The sequence below is a fragment of the Heteronotia binoei genome, chromosome 5, assembly GCF_032191835.1.
Source record: "Heteronotia binoei isolate CCM8104 ecotype False Entrance Well chromosome 5, APGP_CSIRO_Hbin_v1, whole genome shotgun sequence".
NCBI lineage: Eukaryota > Metazoa > Chordata > Lepidosauria > Squamata > Gekkonidae > Heteronotia > Heteronotia binoei.
In genome coordinates, this window is record NC_083227.1 from 81,292,377 (window position 1) to 81,310,579 (window position 18,203).

Below are 18,203 nucleotides of genomic sequence, written 5' to 3' on the forward strand. Positions count from 1 at the left end.
CAGTCACACAGTCGAGTCCGACTCTTTGCAACCCCATGGACAAAGTCACGCCAGGCCCTCCTGTCTTCCACCATCCTCCAAAGTCTGCTCAAATTCGTGTTTGTTACATCAGTAATGCTGTCCAGTCATCTCATCTTTTGCCATCCCCTTCTTCTTTTGCCTTCTGTCTTTCCCAGCATCAGGATCTTCTCCAGGGAGTGCTCCCTTCTCATTTGGTGGCCAAAGAATTTGAACTTCAGCTTCAGCATCTGACTTTCCAGGGAACAGTCTGGTTGATTTCCCTTAGGACTGACTGATTTGATCTTCTTGCAGTCCAAGGGACTCTCAAGATTCTTCTCCAGCACCACAGCTCAAAAGCATCTATTCTTCTGCACTCGGCCTTCCTTATGGTCCAGCTCTCACAGCCATACATTACTACTGGGAATACCATCGCTTTGACTATACGGACTTTTGTTGGCAGGCTGATGTCTCTACTTTTTATTATACTGCCCAGGTTCGCCATAGCTGCCCTCCCAAGGAACAAATGTCTTTAAATTTCATGGCTACAGTCACCATCTGCAGTGATCTTGGATCCCAGAAATGTGAAGTCTGTCACTACTTCCATATCTTCCCCTTCTATTTGCCAAGGTGTGATGGGGCCGGATGCCATGATCTTAGGTTTTTTGATGTTGAGTTTCAAGCCTACTTTTGTGCTCTCCTCTTTCACCCTCAACAAGAGGTTCTTTAGGTCCTCCTCACTTTCTGCCATTAGAGTGGTGTCATCTGCATATCTGAGGTTGTTGATGTTTTTCCCAGCAATCTGGTTTGTGCTTCATCCAGGCCAACATTCCGCATGATGTACTCTGCATATAAATTAAATAAGCAGGGTGACAATATACATCCTTGTCGAACTCCTTTTCCTATTCTAAACCAATCAGTTGTTCCATATCCCGTTCTGACAGTTGCTTCTTGACCCTTATACAGGTTTCTCAGGAGACATGTGAGGTGGTCTGGTACTCCCCATCTCTTTAAGGACTTGCCACAGTTTGTTGTGCTCCACACAATCAAAGGTTTTAGCGTAGTCAATGAAACAGAAATAGAAGTTTTTCTGATACTCCCATGCTTCCTCCATAATCCAGCGAATGTTGGCAATTTGATCTCTAGTTCCTCTACCTCTCCGAAACCCAGCTTGAACTTCTGGTAGTTCCCGATCTACATACTGCTGAAGCCTAGTTTGTAGGATCTTTAACATGACCTTGCTGGCATGTGAAATGAGTGCAATGATGAGATAGTTTGAACATTCCTTGGTATTACCTTTCTTTGGGATTGGAATATAAACTGATCTTTTCCAATCCCATGGCCACTGTTGCATTTTCCAGATTTGTTGACATAATGTATGCATAACTTTAACAGCATCATCTTTTAGGACTTTGAAAAGTTCAATTGGGATACCGTCATCTCCAGTCGCTTTGTTGTTAGTAATGCTTTCTAAGGCCCATTTGACTTCCCACTCCAGAATGTCTGGCTCAAGGTCAGCGATTTCACTGTCATGGTTGTCAAGTACATTGAAATCCTTCTTGTATAAATTCTCTGTTTATTCTTGCCACCTCTTCCTGATCTCTTCTGCTTCTTTTAGGTCCCTACAGTTTTTGTCCTTTATCATGGCCATCTTTGCATGAAACGTTCCCTTGATTTCTCCAATTTTCTTGAAGAGATCTCTTGTCCTTCTCATTCTATTATTTTCCTCTATTGCTTTGCATTGTTCCTTCACGAAGGCCTCTTTATCTCTCCTTGCTGTTCTCTGGAAATCTGCATTCAGTTGGGTGAATCTTTCCTTTTCACCTTTGCCTTTCGCTTTCCTTCTTTCCTCAGCTATTTGTAATGCCTTGTCAGACAGCCACTTTGCTTTCTTGCATTTCTTTTTCTTTGGGATGGTGCTGGTTGCTGCCTTCTGTACAATGTCATGAGCCTCCATCCATAGTTCTTCAGGCACTCTGTCTATCAACTCTAGTTCCTTAAACCTATTCTTCACCTCCACTGTATATTCATAAGGGATGTGATCAAGGTCAAACCTGGCCTAATGGCTCCCCCAGTTTTCTTCAGTTTAAGCCTGAATTCTGCAATGAGTAACTCATGATCTGAGCCGCAGTCAGCCCCAGGTCTTGTTTTTGCTGACTGCAAGGAGCTTTTCCATTTGACTGCAGAGTATGTAATCAATCTGATTACTGTGTTGTCCATCAGGTGATGTCAATGTGTAGAGTCACCTTTTAGGTTGTTGGAAGAGGGTGTTCGCTATGACAGTTTATTCTCTTGACAAAACTCTATTAGCCTTTGCCCGGCTTCATTTTGTTCTCCAAGGCCAAACTTGTCAGTTGTTTCGGTTACCTTTTGACTTCCTACTTTGGCATTCCAGTCCCCTATGATGACATCTTTTTTTGGTGTTAATTCTAGAAGGTGTTGTAGATCTTCGTAGAACTGGTCCACTTCAGCCTCTTCTGCATCAGTGGTTGGAGCATAGACTTGGATTACTGTGATATTGAATGGTTTGCCTTGGATACGGATTGAGATCATTCTGTCATTTTTGAGATTGTATCCCATTACTGCCTTCTTCACTCTCTTGTTAACTATAAAGGCCACACCATTTATTCTACGGGACTCTTGGCCATAATAATAAATGTAGTGATCCTCTGAGTTAAATTCACCCATTCCCATCCATTTTAGTTCACTGATTCCCAAGAAGTCGATGTTCATTCTTGCCATCTCTTGTTTGACCACATCTAGCTCACCTTGATTCATAGATCTTACATTCCACGTTCCGATACAGTATTGTTCTTTGCAGCATCGGACTGTTCTTTCACCATCAGACACATCCACAACTAAGCGTCTTTTCGGCAACAATAGTTTCAGACCTTTTTCAAATGTATACCTGCTCATACCCATAAATGGCATTTGGTAGTGTAATAATGTATCAGTGGTGATTATGTGTGAAAACAATTTTCGAATGCATATGCATTTTTCTGTGAAAACCTAAGGGACCTTCTCAGGTGATCTCTGTGTGTAATGAAGCCTGGCATCTAATATTTAGTATAGAAATGTTGGATTTATAGTCTATCAATTTGTGGTAGTGGTGTCATTGTTTACAGGTGGAAGCCAAGCCAACTGCATTCATTTTGTTCAAACCCAGAGGCCTCTCTTCCAAGACTGATGAGCAGCTCTGTCTTCATGGTCATCTTTGTTCAGATGAAGCTTAGTGGAGAATAGGCCAATTAATATCAGTTGCGGTTGCAACTGCATGATGGGAATATCTGCCCATCTCTAGACTGTGGTCAGAATGATTTTTTTTTTTTTTGCTGCCTGAGTCTAACTGCAATTTACTGTAACAATCCTCCAAAGAATCCCTAGAGGAATCAAGCAACCTGTAGAGGAGATAAGCATCAAGAGCTGACATAGCTAGCCCATATTTTTCACAGCAAAAAAACATGCAAAACGCCAAGCCCTCCTACAGTCTATGTAACAACCTCACAATGAACATGAAGATGTGTGAAACCAGTGGACAGACTACTGGAATTGTGAGCAGAGATGAGCATGAATTGGAAAAATGAAGTTCATGCTGGTTCATGGCCAAACAATGAACTGAACCGTGAACCAAACCAGAAGGTTTGCAAACCCAAGTGGTTCATGGTTTGTGGCCTCGCAAACCCCATTGAAAGGGACTGCAGTCTTTTTAAATGGGGTTTGCAAAATACCTGAAAAACAGCTGCTCCATGATTCTCAGCTGTTTCTGGCTGTTTTGTGCAGTCCCTTTAACAGCCTGAAACAACTGAGTGGTGGGAAGCAGGTGCTCCCTGCAGCTCAATTATTTTTCAGACTATTTTGTGCACTCCCATTAAAATTTAAAGGGAATGCATAAGACAAACCAAAACAGCTGAGCAGCAGGGAGCAGGTGCCACACAGCTGTTTTTGGGGGACTTTCTTGTGCACTCCTTTTAAAAGGACTGTACAAGACAGCCTGAAACAGCCGAGTGGCAGGGAGCGCACTGCTCCCTGCCACTCAAATGTTTTGGTGGCTTTTGTGGGGAACAGAAAGAAGGGGTTTAGAGAGACTTGGAGTCCCTTTAAACCCTTGCTTTCTGCTGTATTCACAAACCACCACAAACTGCTTTAAAAGTTTGTGGAAGTTTGTGATGGTGGACCTGTCATGAACTTTGGTTCGCAAATCACAAACAGGGCAACATTTGCAATGAATTTTGCTTTGTGGTTCAATTTGTGCCCATCTCTAATTGTGAAAGCAAAACCCTGGTTTCTAACCACAGTTTGCAGCCTTGGAGGTCATTGGAATGGGAGTAGCCTAGAACATTTACCCTCTTGCTGGTTTGAGAATGGGTTCTGCATGAGAATTTAGCTAACAAAACCTTCTGAAGCTTTTTGTTTAAGTGCTTATTCTTCAATTTCCCCTTTCATATGGAGGCCTGAACAACATTTCTTTAATGTTGCATACAATGGCTGTATAAGTGAGAATGTTTCTGTTCAGGCTGACTGTATTTCAATTATACCCCCTCCCAAGATTTCCAATTAGATGGCCCTGTGGCGGACATGGGGACAAAATATACAACTACATTTAAAAAAAAATAGAGACTATATTTTTGCATGTTTCAAAGAGTGATGCTCTGCTCCTGACTGATGTAACAGAATATATGAAGGCACTTGTCCGTGTTGTCTACACTAGGCTGGAGAGGTTGCATTTGAGTTTTTGTCTCTCTATTACCCTCCTTCCCTCTCCCAGTCTACAGAATTGGGTTCATTTTCTGAATGATTGCATCTGTTTATGTTCCACAGACACCTGCATATCTTGAGATGACAGCAGCTCCTTGAAAGCTGTAATCAGTTATTTCTCAACAGAGGAATTGCCAATTTGGTAAATAAAGCTCATTATACAAAGAACATGGAAAATATATTATACTTGCCTAAGGGGAAAATTGTCCAAGGCAGCCAGATAAAACAGCCTTGGCATCCTAATCCTCACCATTTAGAGTTGCTGTAATGGAAACTGTAGGTTACATCCAGCCAAGGCATGGGATGACAGTTCAAGCAAATAAGCAGCAACTAAAAAGAGATTCCAGAGTACCCCTTGACCATGACCCAGCAGAAGACGGAAACAACTTTTTTTTTAACTCTTCCTGTTTAATGTACAACAGAAGTAACTGTGAGTTCCTTCTATTCCACTCTTGTCCCCTATATCTGCCCTGAAAAAACAATTAGGAAAGAAAATTCCAAGTATAATCTTCCAACTCAAGAATCATAAAAATTACACGGGAACAGGAAGAGGGTGACCTTTCCCTGTTGTTTTGGCAGGAGTAAGCACTGTACACCAGTTGGGCAGGCTGTAGGACAGGAAATGACTTTTTGTCCTCTCCTTAACACAACACCTCCTTCATTCATTCTGATCTTTAAAAATGTGGTGTGTGAAAGGATTTCATCCCATTTAACCTATTAGCCACCAGACACCCAAAGAACCAAAGAGATGGGAGTGAAATTAATAAGAGCTGCCTAGCCATGTCTGTTAGGGTGACAAGTGTGTGCTGCAAAAGTGTAGGATGTTTTTGATCCTGCCTTGTGAAGCTGTTTGACTCCAGGGAACTCTGAATCACTGGCAGGCAAGCAAAGGAAGCAGCACCGAGAGACTGTCACAGCAAGGGAAGGGCACAAAAAGCAGAGAGGGAGAGCACAGAGTAGGCAAAGCCTTTTGCCATTTGACTCAGCAACGCTAACTTTCTCTGCCAGTTAGAATTTTGTGCCTTTTCAACTAAGCCAGAGCTACCCATCCAGCTCTTGGCATGCATCAAATGAGATTTCTAATTTAGAAACAGTGCCTGGAATGGTTTCTATTATCAACACTGACTGGAAGTCTTGATGATAGGGGCAAGGATAAGGAGGGAGAGGAGGCAGAGTCATTCTTGAACTGTTGGATCAAAAAACATCTGACAATATGTCCATCAAGTACTCTTTATTGTTCTTAGGTAGAGTTTTAAAGAGGAGGGGAAGGAATGATTCTGTTGGACTCACTCAACAAATGCAAACACACATGGAGAGCAGTATTGACCATAACAAGTAGGCCTCTGGCATTTCCCCATATTCCCCAGATGCCTTGCATTAAGGAACAAGGACAAAGGCAACATCTCAGAAAACACAGACTGGGTAACAGTGAAAACAACGGGTAACAAGCTTTTCCCCCTCTACTGGAGGCCTCTGTCTTGCATGCTGAAGGAGAATGTAATCTGTCCATGAGGATTTTTCTCTCCATGAAATTTCTGTGAAAGAAGGATGAGGATGTTGATGCCCATTTTGTAGAGCACTGCTTCGCCAAACTTGGGGCTCTTCCTCAAGTCCAAATCAATCAATTCAGACTGATACATGCAGGCATCTGTATATCGGAGACATGATGCTTTCCTGGACCACACTGCACAGAAGGCACTCGTTTGCCTCAGCAAGAATCCAAAAAGATGCTGAGTTTTGAAGAGCTTTGGTGGTCTCCTGCACTCTGTACTTCTGCTGGCAGCTTGGCTTTAATCGAAATGGACCAACAGTTCCTGAGAAACAAAAAAGAGATAGGTTATTACTTAGGCTGCAATTAGGCGACAGGCTAGGTGTAGTCTGGCTGCACTTCTATTTTATCCGGTGTTATTTGTTCTGGAGAGGTTTGTCCAAACATGCCACCCTTAACCCGCCTCAATGTGTGCTTACTCCATGGTTGGCCATTCAGATTATTGCTGCGCAGTAACCACAAAGTGGGTGGGCATCATCCTTTTTTTAATCTTTCATGCATGCACATAAGTGTGCAGCTCCTTTCTAACAGCTTTGCACCAAGTACTGCGGCGCCCCGATCAGCCTCCTTTGCTGTGTCTCTCTGTCTCGGAATACATGGCAGAGGGAAGTGTAAGCATCATGCAGATTTACATTATAGTAGCCCCAATGAATTAAGTATGTTTATTCTTGTATCAATCATGGAATACTTTCAAACAGCAACTCTGAAGCCAATAAAAATATGGGAGCCTACTGAAGTACTATTTCTATGGCTTTCAAACCCCAAGAAACAGGAGGGTTTTGGGGGGGGGGGGGTTGTCACTCAAAAACAACTCCCCTGGGGTGTTTGGGTGCAGAAATGCACAAATGGTGATTCAGGACCCTGGGGTGAAGATCTGCTTATGCACATATAGTCGCTAACTGATTAAAAAAGGAGGCAAAAACGAAAGGGATGGCTCAGACTTCCCAACCAGCTTGACTTCACAACAGGAGAGTTCAGACATCTGGAAATGTGGGGTGAAAGCACTGACATCCATAAGGACTGGATTTTCCCGCGTCAAATAACTCCGATTCAAAGACGGGTCAGAACAGGACACCAGCGATTGGGGAACAGCAGATATTGCTGTCTGATTGTGCACTTTAATTCCAGAAAGGAACAGCAACGACATTGGACCAAACAGCTCATCTGCCTCAGTCAGATACTGGGAAGTCTACATAACGTGGAATGAAATGAAGTGCCTTGCACTAGGTCTTGGAAGGGCCCTTTGAGTCCTGAGATTCATCTTAACCTGCTTTCTGCAAATCCCAGTTAAGATTTAAAGTTTATTTGAAATGCTGAAACTATAAAGTCCAGTATTACTTTTGTTTACCGAGTAACAGCAAAAAAAAAAAAAAAAGGCAGGTCACTGCCCTGCGCTTACAATCTAAAATTATCCACAGGAGGATGTAATAGAGGAAGGAGAGGAAAGTGGAGACAAAGTTAAATGGTGGAAGAATATGTATTCATTTCAATCACACATACTTAGAGTTCATTCCAGGAAGGGATAATAAGGACTAAGAGACTGCTGTTATGAAGCTGCTCTCCCCCGTGTGGGGCATTATTTAGATTCCATTACATGGAAACAAAAAGTCTCTTTAACTGTTTTAAAATAACACATTAACTGCTAAACCGTGAAGCTGCGTGAATAATTATCAGTCTCTTCAACAATCATGTTGTATAGATAGCGGTCTCCTGACTGAAGAGAAATCAGAAACTCATTTATTCCAGGTCTTGATGAAAACCTTGTGTCCCAGCCAATGATCGCTCAATGCTGCCTTTCAAGAACTTTATTTAAAATCACTCCAGTTAGCCCTTAACAGAGTAAAAATAAACAAGAATCATTATTATACAGAAAGCACTAGAATATGTAAATGGGATTATAAATAAAAAAGCATATCTCATCCCTCCTCCTACCTAAGTTGCATTTAAAAGTGAAATGCAATTTCTAAAATTCTTACCATGAGGGACGGTGGCTCAGTGGTAGAGCATCTGCTTGGTAAGCAGAAGGTCCCAGGTTCAATCCCTGGCATCTCCAAAAAAGGGTCCAGGCAAATAGGTGTGAAAAACCTCAGCTTGGGACCCTGGAGAGCCACTGCCAGTCTGAGAAGACAATACTGACTTTGATGGACCAAGGGTCTGATTCAGTATAAGGCAGCTTCATATGTCCATATACCAAACCTTTTCAGAAAAGTCTCACCAAAGATAAGATATTCTCACTGCAACACAGATGTTAGAGATTTGTGTATTTTAGGATGTGGCCATCTTACACAGACATAATTATGTGAGTCTCCCATGACTTTATTAAAGCATCTAATTCTTTTTCTCTAGAGATGTGCAGTTAAGACAGCTCCATGCTTCCCAAAGAATAATTGTTGCAAACTCTGTTCCATTTGTTCTAGGATTTATTCTGGGCATAAAGCCATTGATTCACATGTTGTTCTTCTCAAGGCTGAAAACTGTAAGTTAGCTAGAACAGTGGAAAAAATGCATATTTGCAGATTTACAAAAAACCCTAAAATCAAACTCTAATGCCTGCTGCATCATAAATGATGTTTTAAAGTTAAAATCTGCAACGAGCCAACGACTTCACCTAAAATGCAAGTTTCAATATGGGATTTGAAGGCAAAGATGTGGCATCATGTGGGATTTGAAGAGGGGAGTGGTAAAGCTGCAGTACTGCAGTCCTAAACGCTGCTCACAACCTGAGTTCGGTCTCAGTGGAAGCTGGTTTAGATAGCTGGCTCCAGGTTTACTCAGCCTTCCATCCTTCCGAAGTTGGTAAAATGAGTACCCAGCTTGCTGGGGAGAAAGTGTAGATGACTGGGGAAGGTAATGGCAAACCACCCCGTAAAAAGTCTGTTGTGAAAATGTTGTGAAAGCAATGTCACCCCATAGTCAGAAATGACTGGTGCTTGCACAGGGGACTACCTTTACCTTTTCTTTTTACCTATGGAGAAAGGGGCGAGTTGTTTAATGAAGCATGAAACATTTCAGTGACTGTGTAATGGATCTGGCAGTATTTGGTGGTCTAAATTCAGGCTGGGCTGGTGGACAAAATATGGTGTCATGTCCTTTGTGCAACATGAACTGAAGAGCTTCAGGTAGGGTAGGTACACAGTTCTTCATTTTATTGTCACAGATTTTTTTTTAAATTTAGGTTAGGCTGAGAGAGAGGGGAAAAAATGGCTGGCCCACTGTCACCCAAGGAATTTCAAGGGAAATGGGGATTTGAACTTGGGACTCCCAGGTCTAATCCAGCATTGTAAGTAATATACCACGGGCCCTTTTATCATCATGCTTGTCAACATCAGATTGTAACTGTAACGTACTCAAACGGGAGACGCGAGTTGGGCAACATTCTTTATTCGGAGCACGTTGCGAGAGAGCGAACACGCGGGCCGGGTCCCGCTTATGTACAAACCCCGGTACAGCCTACTGGACAGGTCAGGCCAATCCTGACCTGTTAAACTTCCCGCCACAGCTGGTGATTGGCGGGGGATTCCGTGCCCTACGCTGGAGCGCCTGGGGCAGCCCAGTCGCCTCAGCGCATGGCGCGTTTAGCTGACGATACACTACACCCCTCCCCCCCGGTTAATGTATATAGTCCTTGAGATAAGTGGGAGGTCGGCGCTCCCTGGTGGACCATCTTAGGGGGTTCTGTGGGGGAGGCGCGGCTCCTGCTGCCGGTGGTTCTGCGGGTGGTGGTGCGGCCGGAGGCTGTTGGTCTGGTTCCGCGGGTCTTTCGGGCTCTGCCGGCCCGGGCGCTTTGTGCGCCGGTATACTGGGAGTTGGGGCGGCGTCCTCTGGTCGACCTCTGGGTGGCTCCTCCCCGGGTCTCGCCTCTTCTATGTCCGCTGGTTCTTCTGGTAGTGTGCGGCGACGTAGTTGGTCAATGTGCCGCCGTACGACCTGGCCCCCTTTGGTTGATATATCGTAGTGGCGGGACCCCGTGACTCTCAGCACTCGGCCCACCACCCATTCGGGCCCCCTAGCATAGTTTCGGGTGTATACCGGATCGCCTGCAAAGAAACCCCGGGCCGCGTCCCGGACCTCGGGGTTTCCGCGAATGTCTGAAGCCCTGTCGGGGTGCAGCCTGTCCAGCCGGGTTATGAGCTTGCGCCCCATGAGGAGTTCCGCCGGGCTCACCCCCGTGACAGGGTTGGGAATCACCTGGTTGTCAAACAGGAAAGCCGCTAGTCGGTGTTCCCAATCCCCCTGTACGATCCGGCTGAGGGCTTCTTTTGTGGTGCGCACCATGCGCTCTGCCTGGCCGTTGGTGGCCGGATCAAACGGGGCGGACCTTATGTGTTTGATCAGGTACCTCTGGAGAAACGCCTGGAATTCCCCAGAGGTGAAGGCTGCCCCATTGTCCGAGACTATAGTGTCTGGAATGCCGTGGGTGCATAATGCCCTGCGCAGTGCCCGGATGGCGGAGGCTGAGGACGTGGACGCTATGGGAAAGACCTCCAGCCATTTGTTGTAGGCGTCCACGATTATCAGGAAGACCTGCCCCTGGAATGGCCCCGCAAAATCGAGGTGAAGTCTCGACCAAGGCTTTCTGGAGGACTCCCACCGTGTGGCGGGGGCGCTGGGAGGTTCGGGCCGCGATTCCTGGCATGCCTGGCACCTTCGAACCCAGCTCTCGATCTCCCCGTCCATCCCCAGCCACCATACGTAGCTTCTGGCTAGGGCCTTCATTCGGACTATGCCAGGGTGGGTCTCATGTAGGGACTCCAGTACACGCTTTTGTAGCGGGGGCGGAACCACCACCCTACTTCCCCATAAGAGGCACCCTTTGTGGGCTGCTAGTTCCTCCCTCCTGGCTTTATATGGTTTGAATTCTTCCCCCATGTTCCCTTCTGGCCAACCCCTCACCACCCAGTCGAGCACCCGTGCCAGTTTCTTGTGTCTGTGGGTGGCCTTGGCGACCTCCGCTGAGTGGAGGGGTTGCTCCGGGAGGCTCTCCACTAGCATGATATGGTGTGCGGGGGCGGGGTCTGGACCCACATCGGGTAGCGGCAAACGACTGAGCGCGTCCGCGTGGCCCATGGACTTGTCCGCTCGGTGGACCAGTGTGTACATGTAGGAATTTAGGAACTGGTTCCACCTCAGTGCCCTCTGGGACAGTATTTGTGGGGTCTGGCGGTCCGGCGCTAGCAGACCCAAGAGCGGCTTGTGGTCGATGGCGATCGTGAACCTCCGCCCATAAAGGTAATCGTTGAACTTGTGGACTCCCACTACTATGGCTAGAGCCTCTTTATCAATCTGCACGTAATTGCGCTTTGCCTGCGTGAGCGTGCGGGAGTAATATGCTACTGGCACCTCCCTCCCGTCCGGGAGTTGGTGCCCCAGGACGGCGCCCACCCCGTATGGCGATGCGTCACAAGCCAGTATGACCGGAAGGCGCTCATCGAAGTGGTGGAGCACTGCATTTGAGACCAGCGTGTCTTTAACCGCCTGGAACGCAGCAGCTTGGCGTTTGCCCCATACCCAAGGGGCGTGTTTGTCTAGCAGCCGGTGTAGTGGTTCTGCCAAGGCTGCCTTGTGTGGGAGGAACGTGTGATAAAAATTTAGCAACCCCAAGAAACTTTGGAGTTCAGCTTTGCAAGTGGGGGCCGGGGCTTGTACAATGGCTCGTGTTTTCTCCTCCGTCGGGTGGATCCCTGCTGCGTCTACAGCGAACCCTAGGAACTCCACTCGCGGGACACCCAGTAAGCACTTTTCCCGCTTGACTTTGAGCCCCGCAGACTGGAACCGGCGGAGCACTTCTCGGAGGCGGTTGTTGAATTCCTCGGGGTCGGGAGTGGCGATCAAAACATCGTCGAAAAACAGTTGGACTCCGAGGATTCCTTTAAGGAGAGTGTCCATTATGCTTTGGAAGATCCCCAGAGCCACGCTCACCCCGAACTGTAGCCTCCGCACCCTGAAGGCCCCCCCTGTGTGTGACAATGGTTTGGGCCTCTGCCGTTTTTTCATCTACCGGGAGCTGCTGATAGGCCTGTGCCAGGTCCAGCTTCCCGAAGATCTTTGACCCCGCTAGAGCTGCCAGAACGTGGCTTACTACCGGTACTGGGTACGGATTGTCTTGAAGTGCCCTGTTTATGGTGCACTTATAGTCGGCACAGATCCGCACCTCTCCGTTAGGCTTGACCGGTGTGACTATTGGGGTCTCCCACGTGGCGTAGTCTACTGGCTCCAGTACCCCTTGGGCCGTTAGGCTGTCCAGTTCAGCCTCTATCTTGGGCTTGAGGGCGAATGGGACCCTTCTGGCCTTGAGCCTGATTGGTCGGACCGTGGGGTCCAGCGGTAGGGAGATGGCCGGCCCCTTGTAGCTCCCCAGGGACCCATCAAACACGTCGGGGAACTCGCGGCATACATCCCCGACCCCACTGGTGGATAGGATTTGCCCCACCCCTTCCAGCCGTATTCCCAGGGGTTTGAACCACGCCAGTCCTAACAGGGTGGTCAGCTGGCGCTTGACCACCAGAATGTCCAACGGCCCCCTGAAGGACCCCCGCTCGACATGCACCCGGGCCCACCCCGCGATTTGGACCGGGTTCTTCTGAAAGTCCCTTAGAACAAAGTCCGCCGGTCTTGTCTGAAACCGCCGCCCGGGACACAGGTCCCTCAGGGTCTCCTCCGATATAATTGAAATGGAGGAACCCGAGTCCACCTCCATTTGGCATGGGGCTCCCTCTATTAGGACCGCCATTTTGATTTTGTTAGGGACGCTTAGGGGCAAGTTCAGTACCTGTAGGGACGTGGGGGCGGTGGCGTGGAACTCCGCCGACTCTTGGTGGCCCGGCAGGCCCTCGCGATGTGTCCGGTCTTCCCGCAGCTCCGGCAGTCCCAGGTCCGGTACTGGCAGTCCCGCCTGTCATGGGGGTCGCCGCAGCTGGCGCACTTGGTGGCTGGAGACCTCTCCGCCGCTGGGGGTCGTTCGGGCGCTCGGGGGCGCTGGGATGCTTGGTTGGGTGGCCCGGCTGGCCGGCGCAGCTGGTGGGCTTCTCCCTCCTCCGGGTGGTCGTGGTCCAGATCCTCGTGGTGAAAGGCGTCCGACCGGGCCTTGGGGAAGGTCCTCAAGGTCCTCTCGAATGCCACGGCTTCGCTGAAGGCACTCTGGAGGGTGAGCTCCTCCTTGGTGAAGAGCTTCTGCTGGAGCCTCTCGTCGCGGAGACCCCACGTGAAGCAATCGGCCAGGGTCTCCTCTAGCTGAGGGAAGTTACAGTTCCCGGCGATCCTGCGTAGGGCTGCCAGGTAATCGGCGGCCGATTCTCCAGCAGCCTGGTCCCTTCTGTGGAACAGGAACCGGCGGGCCACCCGCGAAGGCTGAGGCAAGAAGTGGCCGGTGAGGAGTCTGCTGACTTCCGCGAAGGACTTCTCCGTGAGGCGGGTGGGGGCCGAGAGACCTTTAGCTATCTCGAAGCTGGCCGCCCCGCAGACGCTCAGGAGAACGTCCCTCTTCATACTGTCCTCCGTGACTTTGTTGGCCCTCAGGTAGCATTCAACCCGTTCCAAGTAGGACTCCCAGGCCTCTGGATTTGCGGGGTCGAACGGCTCAACGTGACCGGTGTTTCCGTCCTGGTTGGCCATGGTGGCTGCGGCGGCGGTCGTGGCCTGGTGGTGCCCTTGGTCTCCGACGTAGCCGATGAGGCTAGAATCCCATCCTCGTCGCCACTGTAACGTACTCAAACGGGAGACGCGAGTTGGGCAACATTCTTTATTCGGAGCACGTTGCGAGAGAGCGAACACGCGGGCCGGGTCCCGCTTATGTACAAACCCCGGTACAGCCTACTGGACAGGTCAGGCCAATCCTGACCTGTTAAACTTCCCGCCACAGCTGGTGATTGGCGGGGGATTCCGTGCCCTACGCTGGAGCGCCTGGGGCAGCCCAGTCGCCTCAGCGCATGGCGCGTTTAGCTGACGATACACTACACCAACATTAAAAGAATTAGGGACAGATATTTAAGGACTTTCCTACAGTTAGTATCCTAGAAAGTTCTGAGTTTTACAGAGGAAACCGCTACCATGAGCTGAGGTTGTAAGAGTATTTCATACAGATGGTCAAAGTCAGAGAACATCAAATGCAAGCACTGCATTGCATTCATAAGCAGAGCCCATGTAAGATATCCAAAAGTTTATTCATCCTTAAAAAATTGGGCTGGTGCTGGCAGTAGTTTTCCTTCAAAGAAAAGAGGTTGGGTTTAAATTTGTGATAACAATCTGGTTTCTTCATCTGTTTTTAGAAGTTTCATGAAGGAGTATCAACTGGTACATCTCAACAAATGAAATTCTTCTGACTGAAAACTATCTGCCCGGAGCTGCTGATATGCTGAAGTTTACATGTCACTCGAGTAAAAAGACTTCATCACAAAACTATCAGATAAGAAACACCAGGCCCAAAAGATTACTGAAAATAGGGTTATCTACGGGCTTCCCAATTTGCAGCTTATATCCCAAAAGGTTTCTGTGAATCAAAGCTGCATTTGATGGCACTAATCAATCAACTGAAGCTGCTTCCACTGGAGGCCTGACAAAATTACTTCCAAGAACAACATGCTGTGGATGGAAGGGCTAATTGCTATTTTCCCCTTCTTCAAAAGAGACATTTGCCTCACCAAGGTTATGGGACTGGCATTGGTTGGAGGCTGAGATACTTTCAGAGCTAGACTTACTAGAGGTTGCAAAATCCATCATACCCCAATCAATAGCGGTGCTTGGCACATGGATCCAACCCAATGTCCAAACTTGTATTACACCAATCCTGAGATTATGTCAAAGATTTGCTTTTACTAATTCCAACAGCAGAAAAGACCTCATTCTTCAGTTGTAAATTAAAACTCACGAGTACCAAACACATGCTGTAGGAGAGCACAATACCATGAACCGAGCAATCACTGGTAATCACCAACCATTAGCTCAGGGAGTTCATTTGGTTATTGGTGGGCTGCAATTCCCCCGTTGCCATTTCTACTGTGCACAATAAATTCAACTGGACAACTTGTCAAACTGGACACTGCTCTAATTTAAACCACTGTCACTTGCTACTATCATGTATGTCAAGCAGCAGGATACTTCATACAGACCCTCCAAACCAATAAAAAACCTACTGCTGACAGAACAGTATTATATCTAAAAAGGCCCTGAGGCTGCATATATTAAACATGCAGATGCATATAAGATTGCAAGGCCACCTGCCACACCAGGCGCTGCAAATATTTTTCAATACTCTACTTTTTCTCAGCGATTTGTGGAATGCGTTCATGCCAAAAAGTTCAGGCTGGTTTTTTTATTAAAAAAAATAAGAACTGGTTTGCTGCACCCTGATTCAAGCACTAATGTATTCATATGCAGAACATCTGACCTACTATCAAGAACAGAATTAACTGTGACTTCACTGACTCATTCCATGTTCTTGATTGTGCAACAGGGACACTGGCTTTCCATTTTCATTTTTTTTGCGGGGGAGGCCAGGGTGGAATATTCAGATAATAAGACAAGAATTCCATGACACAGGGACAAGTCTAACATGATTTAGGTCTACAAAGTATCCATCTTTCAGACCTAAGCAAGATGCACTGATACTGTTCATAGCCTGGGCTTCTGACAGCCAGACTACTGATGCCAGCTTGCCTTCAGTTTTGTCAAGAGACCCAGGATTGATCACAGGGCAGCATGAGATTATTCCCAAGTGGGCAACAACAGCAGACAAATAAAAGATGCAAGAAGAAGAACTTTAATAGAGGTGTCAAACATGAGGCCAGCAGGTCAGATTTGGCCCCCACAGAGCTACTATTTGGCCTTAATTTCTTAAATTCGATCTGTTTTCCACATGTTCCCAATTAAATTCTGTCTCCCTTTACCTAACTTTTCAGTGTCCCCCCTACCCTTTTATTTTCACTTTTTGGTCTCAAGACCTTCTCATCCCTATCTTGCTTGGTAACGGGATGTTTAGGAACAAAATGCATTGGGTTTGCTGGGCACTGTACACTGCACTGGTTCTGCTGAGATGCCAAACCCTTCCGTGCTTGGACTGTGATTCTGCATTTGACATCAGCTGGCATTGTCACAATGGCAGCTGGGAACTTTGTGATTATGCTGGTACTGCTGGATACTCTGTACATTGCACTGGTTCTGCTGGGCTTGCAAAAATGCCCCCCACCTTGCAAAAATGCCCCCCACCACTGGAGAGATTCTCTGGATTGCCTTTAGACCTTTGGAAACAATGGAGGATGGGGGCACCTTCTTTTGGGGTGGTAGTGTGGTTTCTACTGCAGTGATTCTCTGGTTTGATTGTGGTCCTTTGGGAAAAAGGAGGACGAGGGCACTTTCTTTGTGGGGTAGTGTGTTTCTTAACATCCAGTCTGGTGAAGTTATTTTGTGATGCTCTGACTAATGTTCATTAGTGAAAGTTAGCAGAAAGGCAGACTTTTAGCTCTCAAAAATGCCTTGTAGATGTTTGGGATGATCAGTTGCTGAGCTTCAAAATGGAGAACAAAAGCCCTCCCAAGTGAACATATGAAGCTGCCTTATACTGAATCAGACACTTGGTCCATCAAAGTCAGTCTTGTCTTCTCAGACTGGCAGCTGCTCTCCAGGGTCTCAAGCTGAGGTTTTTCACACCTATTTGCCGGAACCCTTTTTTGGAGATGCCAGGGATTGAACCTGGGACCTTCTGCTTCCCAAGCAGATGCTCTACCACTAAGCCACCGTCCCTCCCCTAAAAGGTCTTAAAGGTGCAGTTATCTATCTAAAATATCTATCTATCTATCTATCTATCTATCTATCTATCTATCTATCTATCTATCTATCTATCTATCTATCTATCTATCTATCTATCTATCTATCTATCTATCTATCTATCTATCCATCCCTCCCCCCTCTCTATCTCTCCCCCACCCCTGCTTGTGTGATGGATTCCCCCCCCCCCCAATCAAATCACAGCTGACTTATGGTGACCCTGTAGGGTTTTCAAGGCAAGAGATATTCAGAGGTGGTTTGCCATTGCCTGTCTCCATGTCAGTCTGCTCAAGACTTCAGTTTCTCATGTTTGCTTTACCTGGAGAAAGTTTCAGGCAACTGATTGTAACATATAGTTTTGACTTAAGAATTGTGGCAGAGAGGATAGTGGGGGAAGTTTGCTTAGCTTAGTGAACTCAACCCAACACATAATGCACAAAAGCCTTTGTTTCCCCTTGTTGAGCATGGACTGCTCTGGATGCCTGCTTCTTGTTTTGCCTGCAGACACAGCGGTTTGGAGGCCTGGAGGCATTCTCAGGTGAAAATTCTTCCTGTTAATGCTACTTATCTTTGTTGTTTTTACCTAAGAATATTTTTTCCTTCTCCTTCTCTCTCTCCCCCGCTGATAAGAGCATATGATTATATTTCTCTGAAGCCTATGAGCTGACTGACTTTCATTATCAGGGCAATCTTTCAGTGCAAGGCTACCTCCACTCCCTCCATCCATAACTGGTTACCTGAGCCATCCATTTGCAAAAGGCAGCTGGATGCTGGGCAGCTTACATTGCTTCTTTGTGTTCTGAGATTGCTGGTGCACCTTAATCACAACTGCCCAGTTGTAATGGATGGATTAGGATGGACTTTGACAGGCAGGGAGCCTCTTTGCTTAATCCATATTTCCTCAAGGGACTAAAAAAAAGACCAGAGCACATAAACTACAGCTCTGATTACCTACACTTTACAACATCCCCCTACTCTTTAGCAGTTTTCAGATTTACCTGTTTGCTCATGCATAATAACATATTGATTTCCCTAGGACAATCGCTCTGATCGCCATTATTGTCCAGATAGAGCCTAAATCATTAGCCCATTCATAGGAAGCGTTTTGTCTCTGATTGTGAACCTATGAAATCCCCCCCCCCCA

The 18,203-nt window shown here is 47.0% G+C and overlaps 1 protein-coding gene across 2 annotated transcripts in view; it reads right to left on the minus strand.

Annotated features, from left to right (window-relative positions):
- Positions 1-5,968: 5,968 nt before the first annotated feature.
- Positions 5,969-18,203, minus strand: part of CHCHD6 (coiled-coil-helix-coiled-coil-helix domain containing 6) — a 366,636-nt gene continuing 354,401 nt past the window's right edge. For both annotated transcript variants that reach the window (XM_060239695.1, XM_060239694.1), the window contains one exon: positions 5,969-6,566. In XM_060239695.1, the coding sequence (XP_060095678.1) occupies positions 6,543-6,566 (24 nt within the window). In that variant the 3' untranslated portion in view covers positions 5,969-6,542. The remainder of the gene's footprint in view (positions 6,567-18,203) is intronic.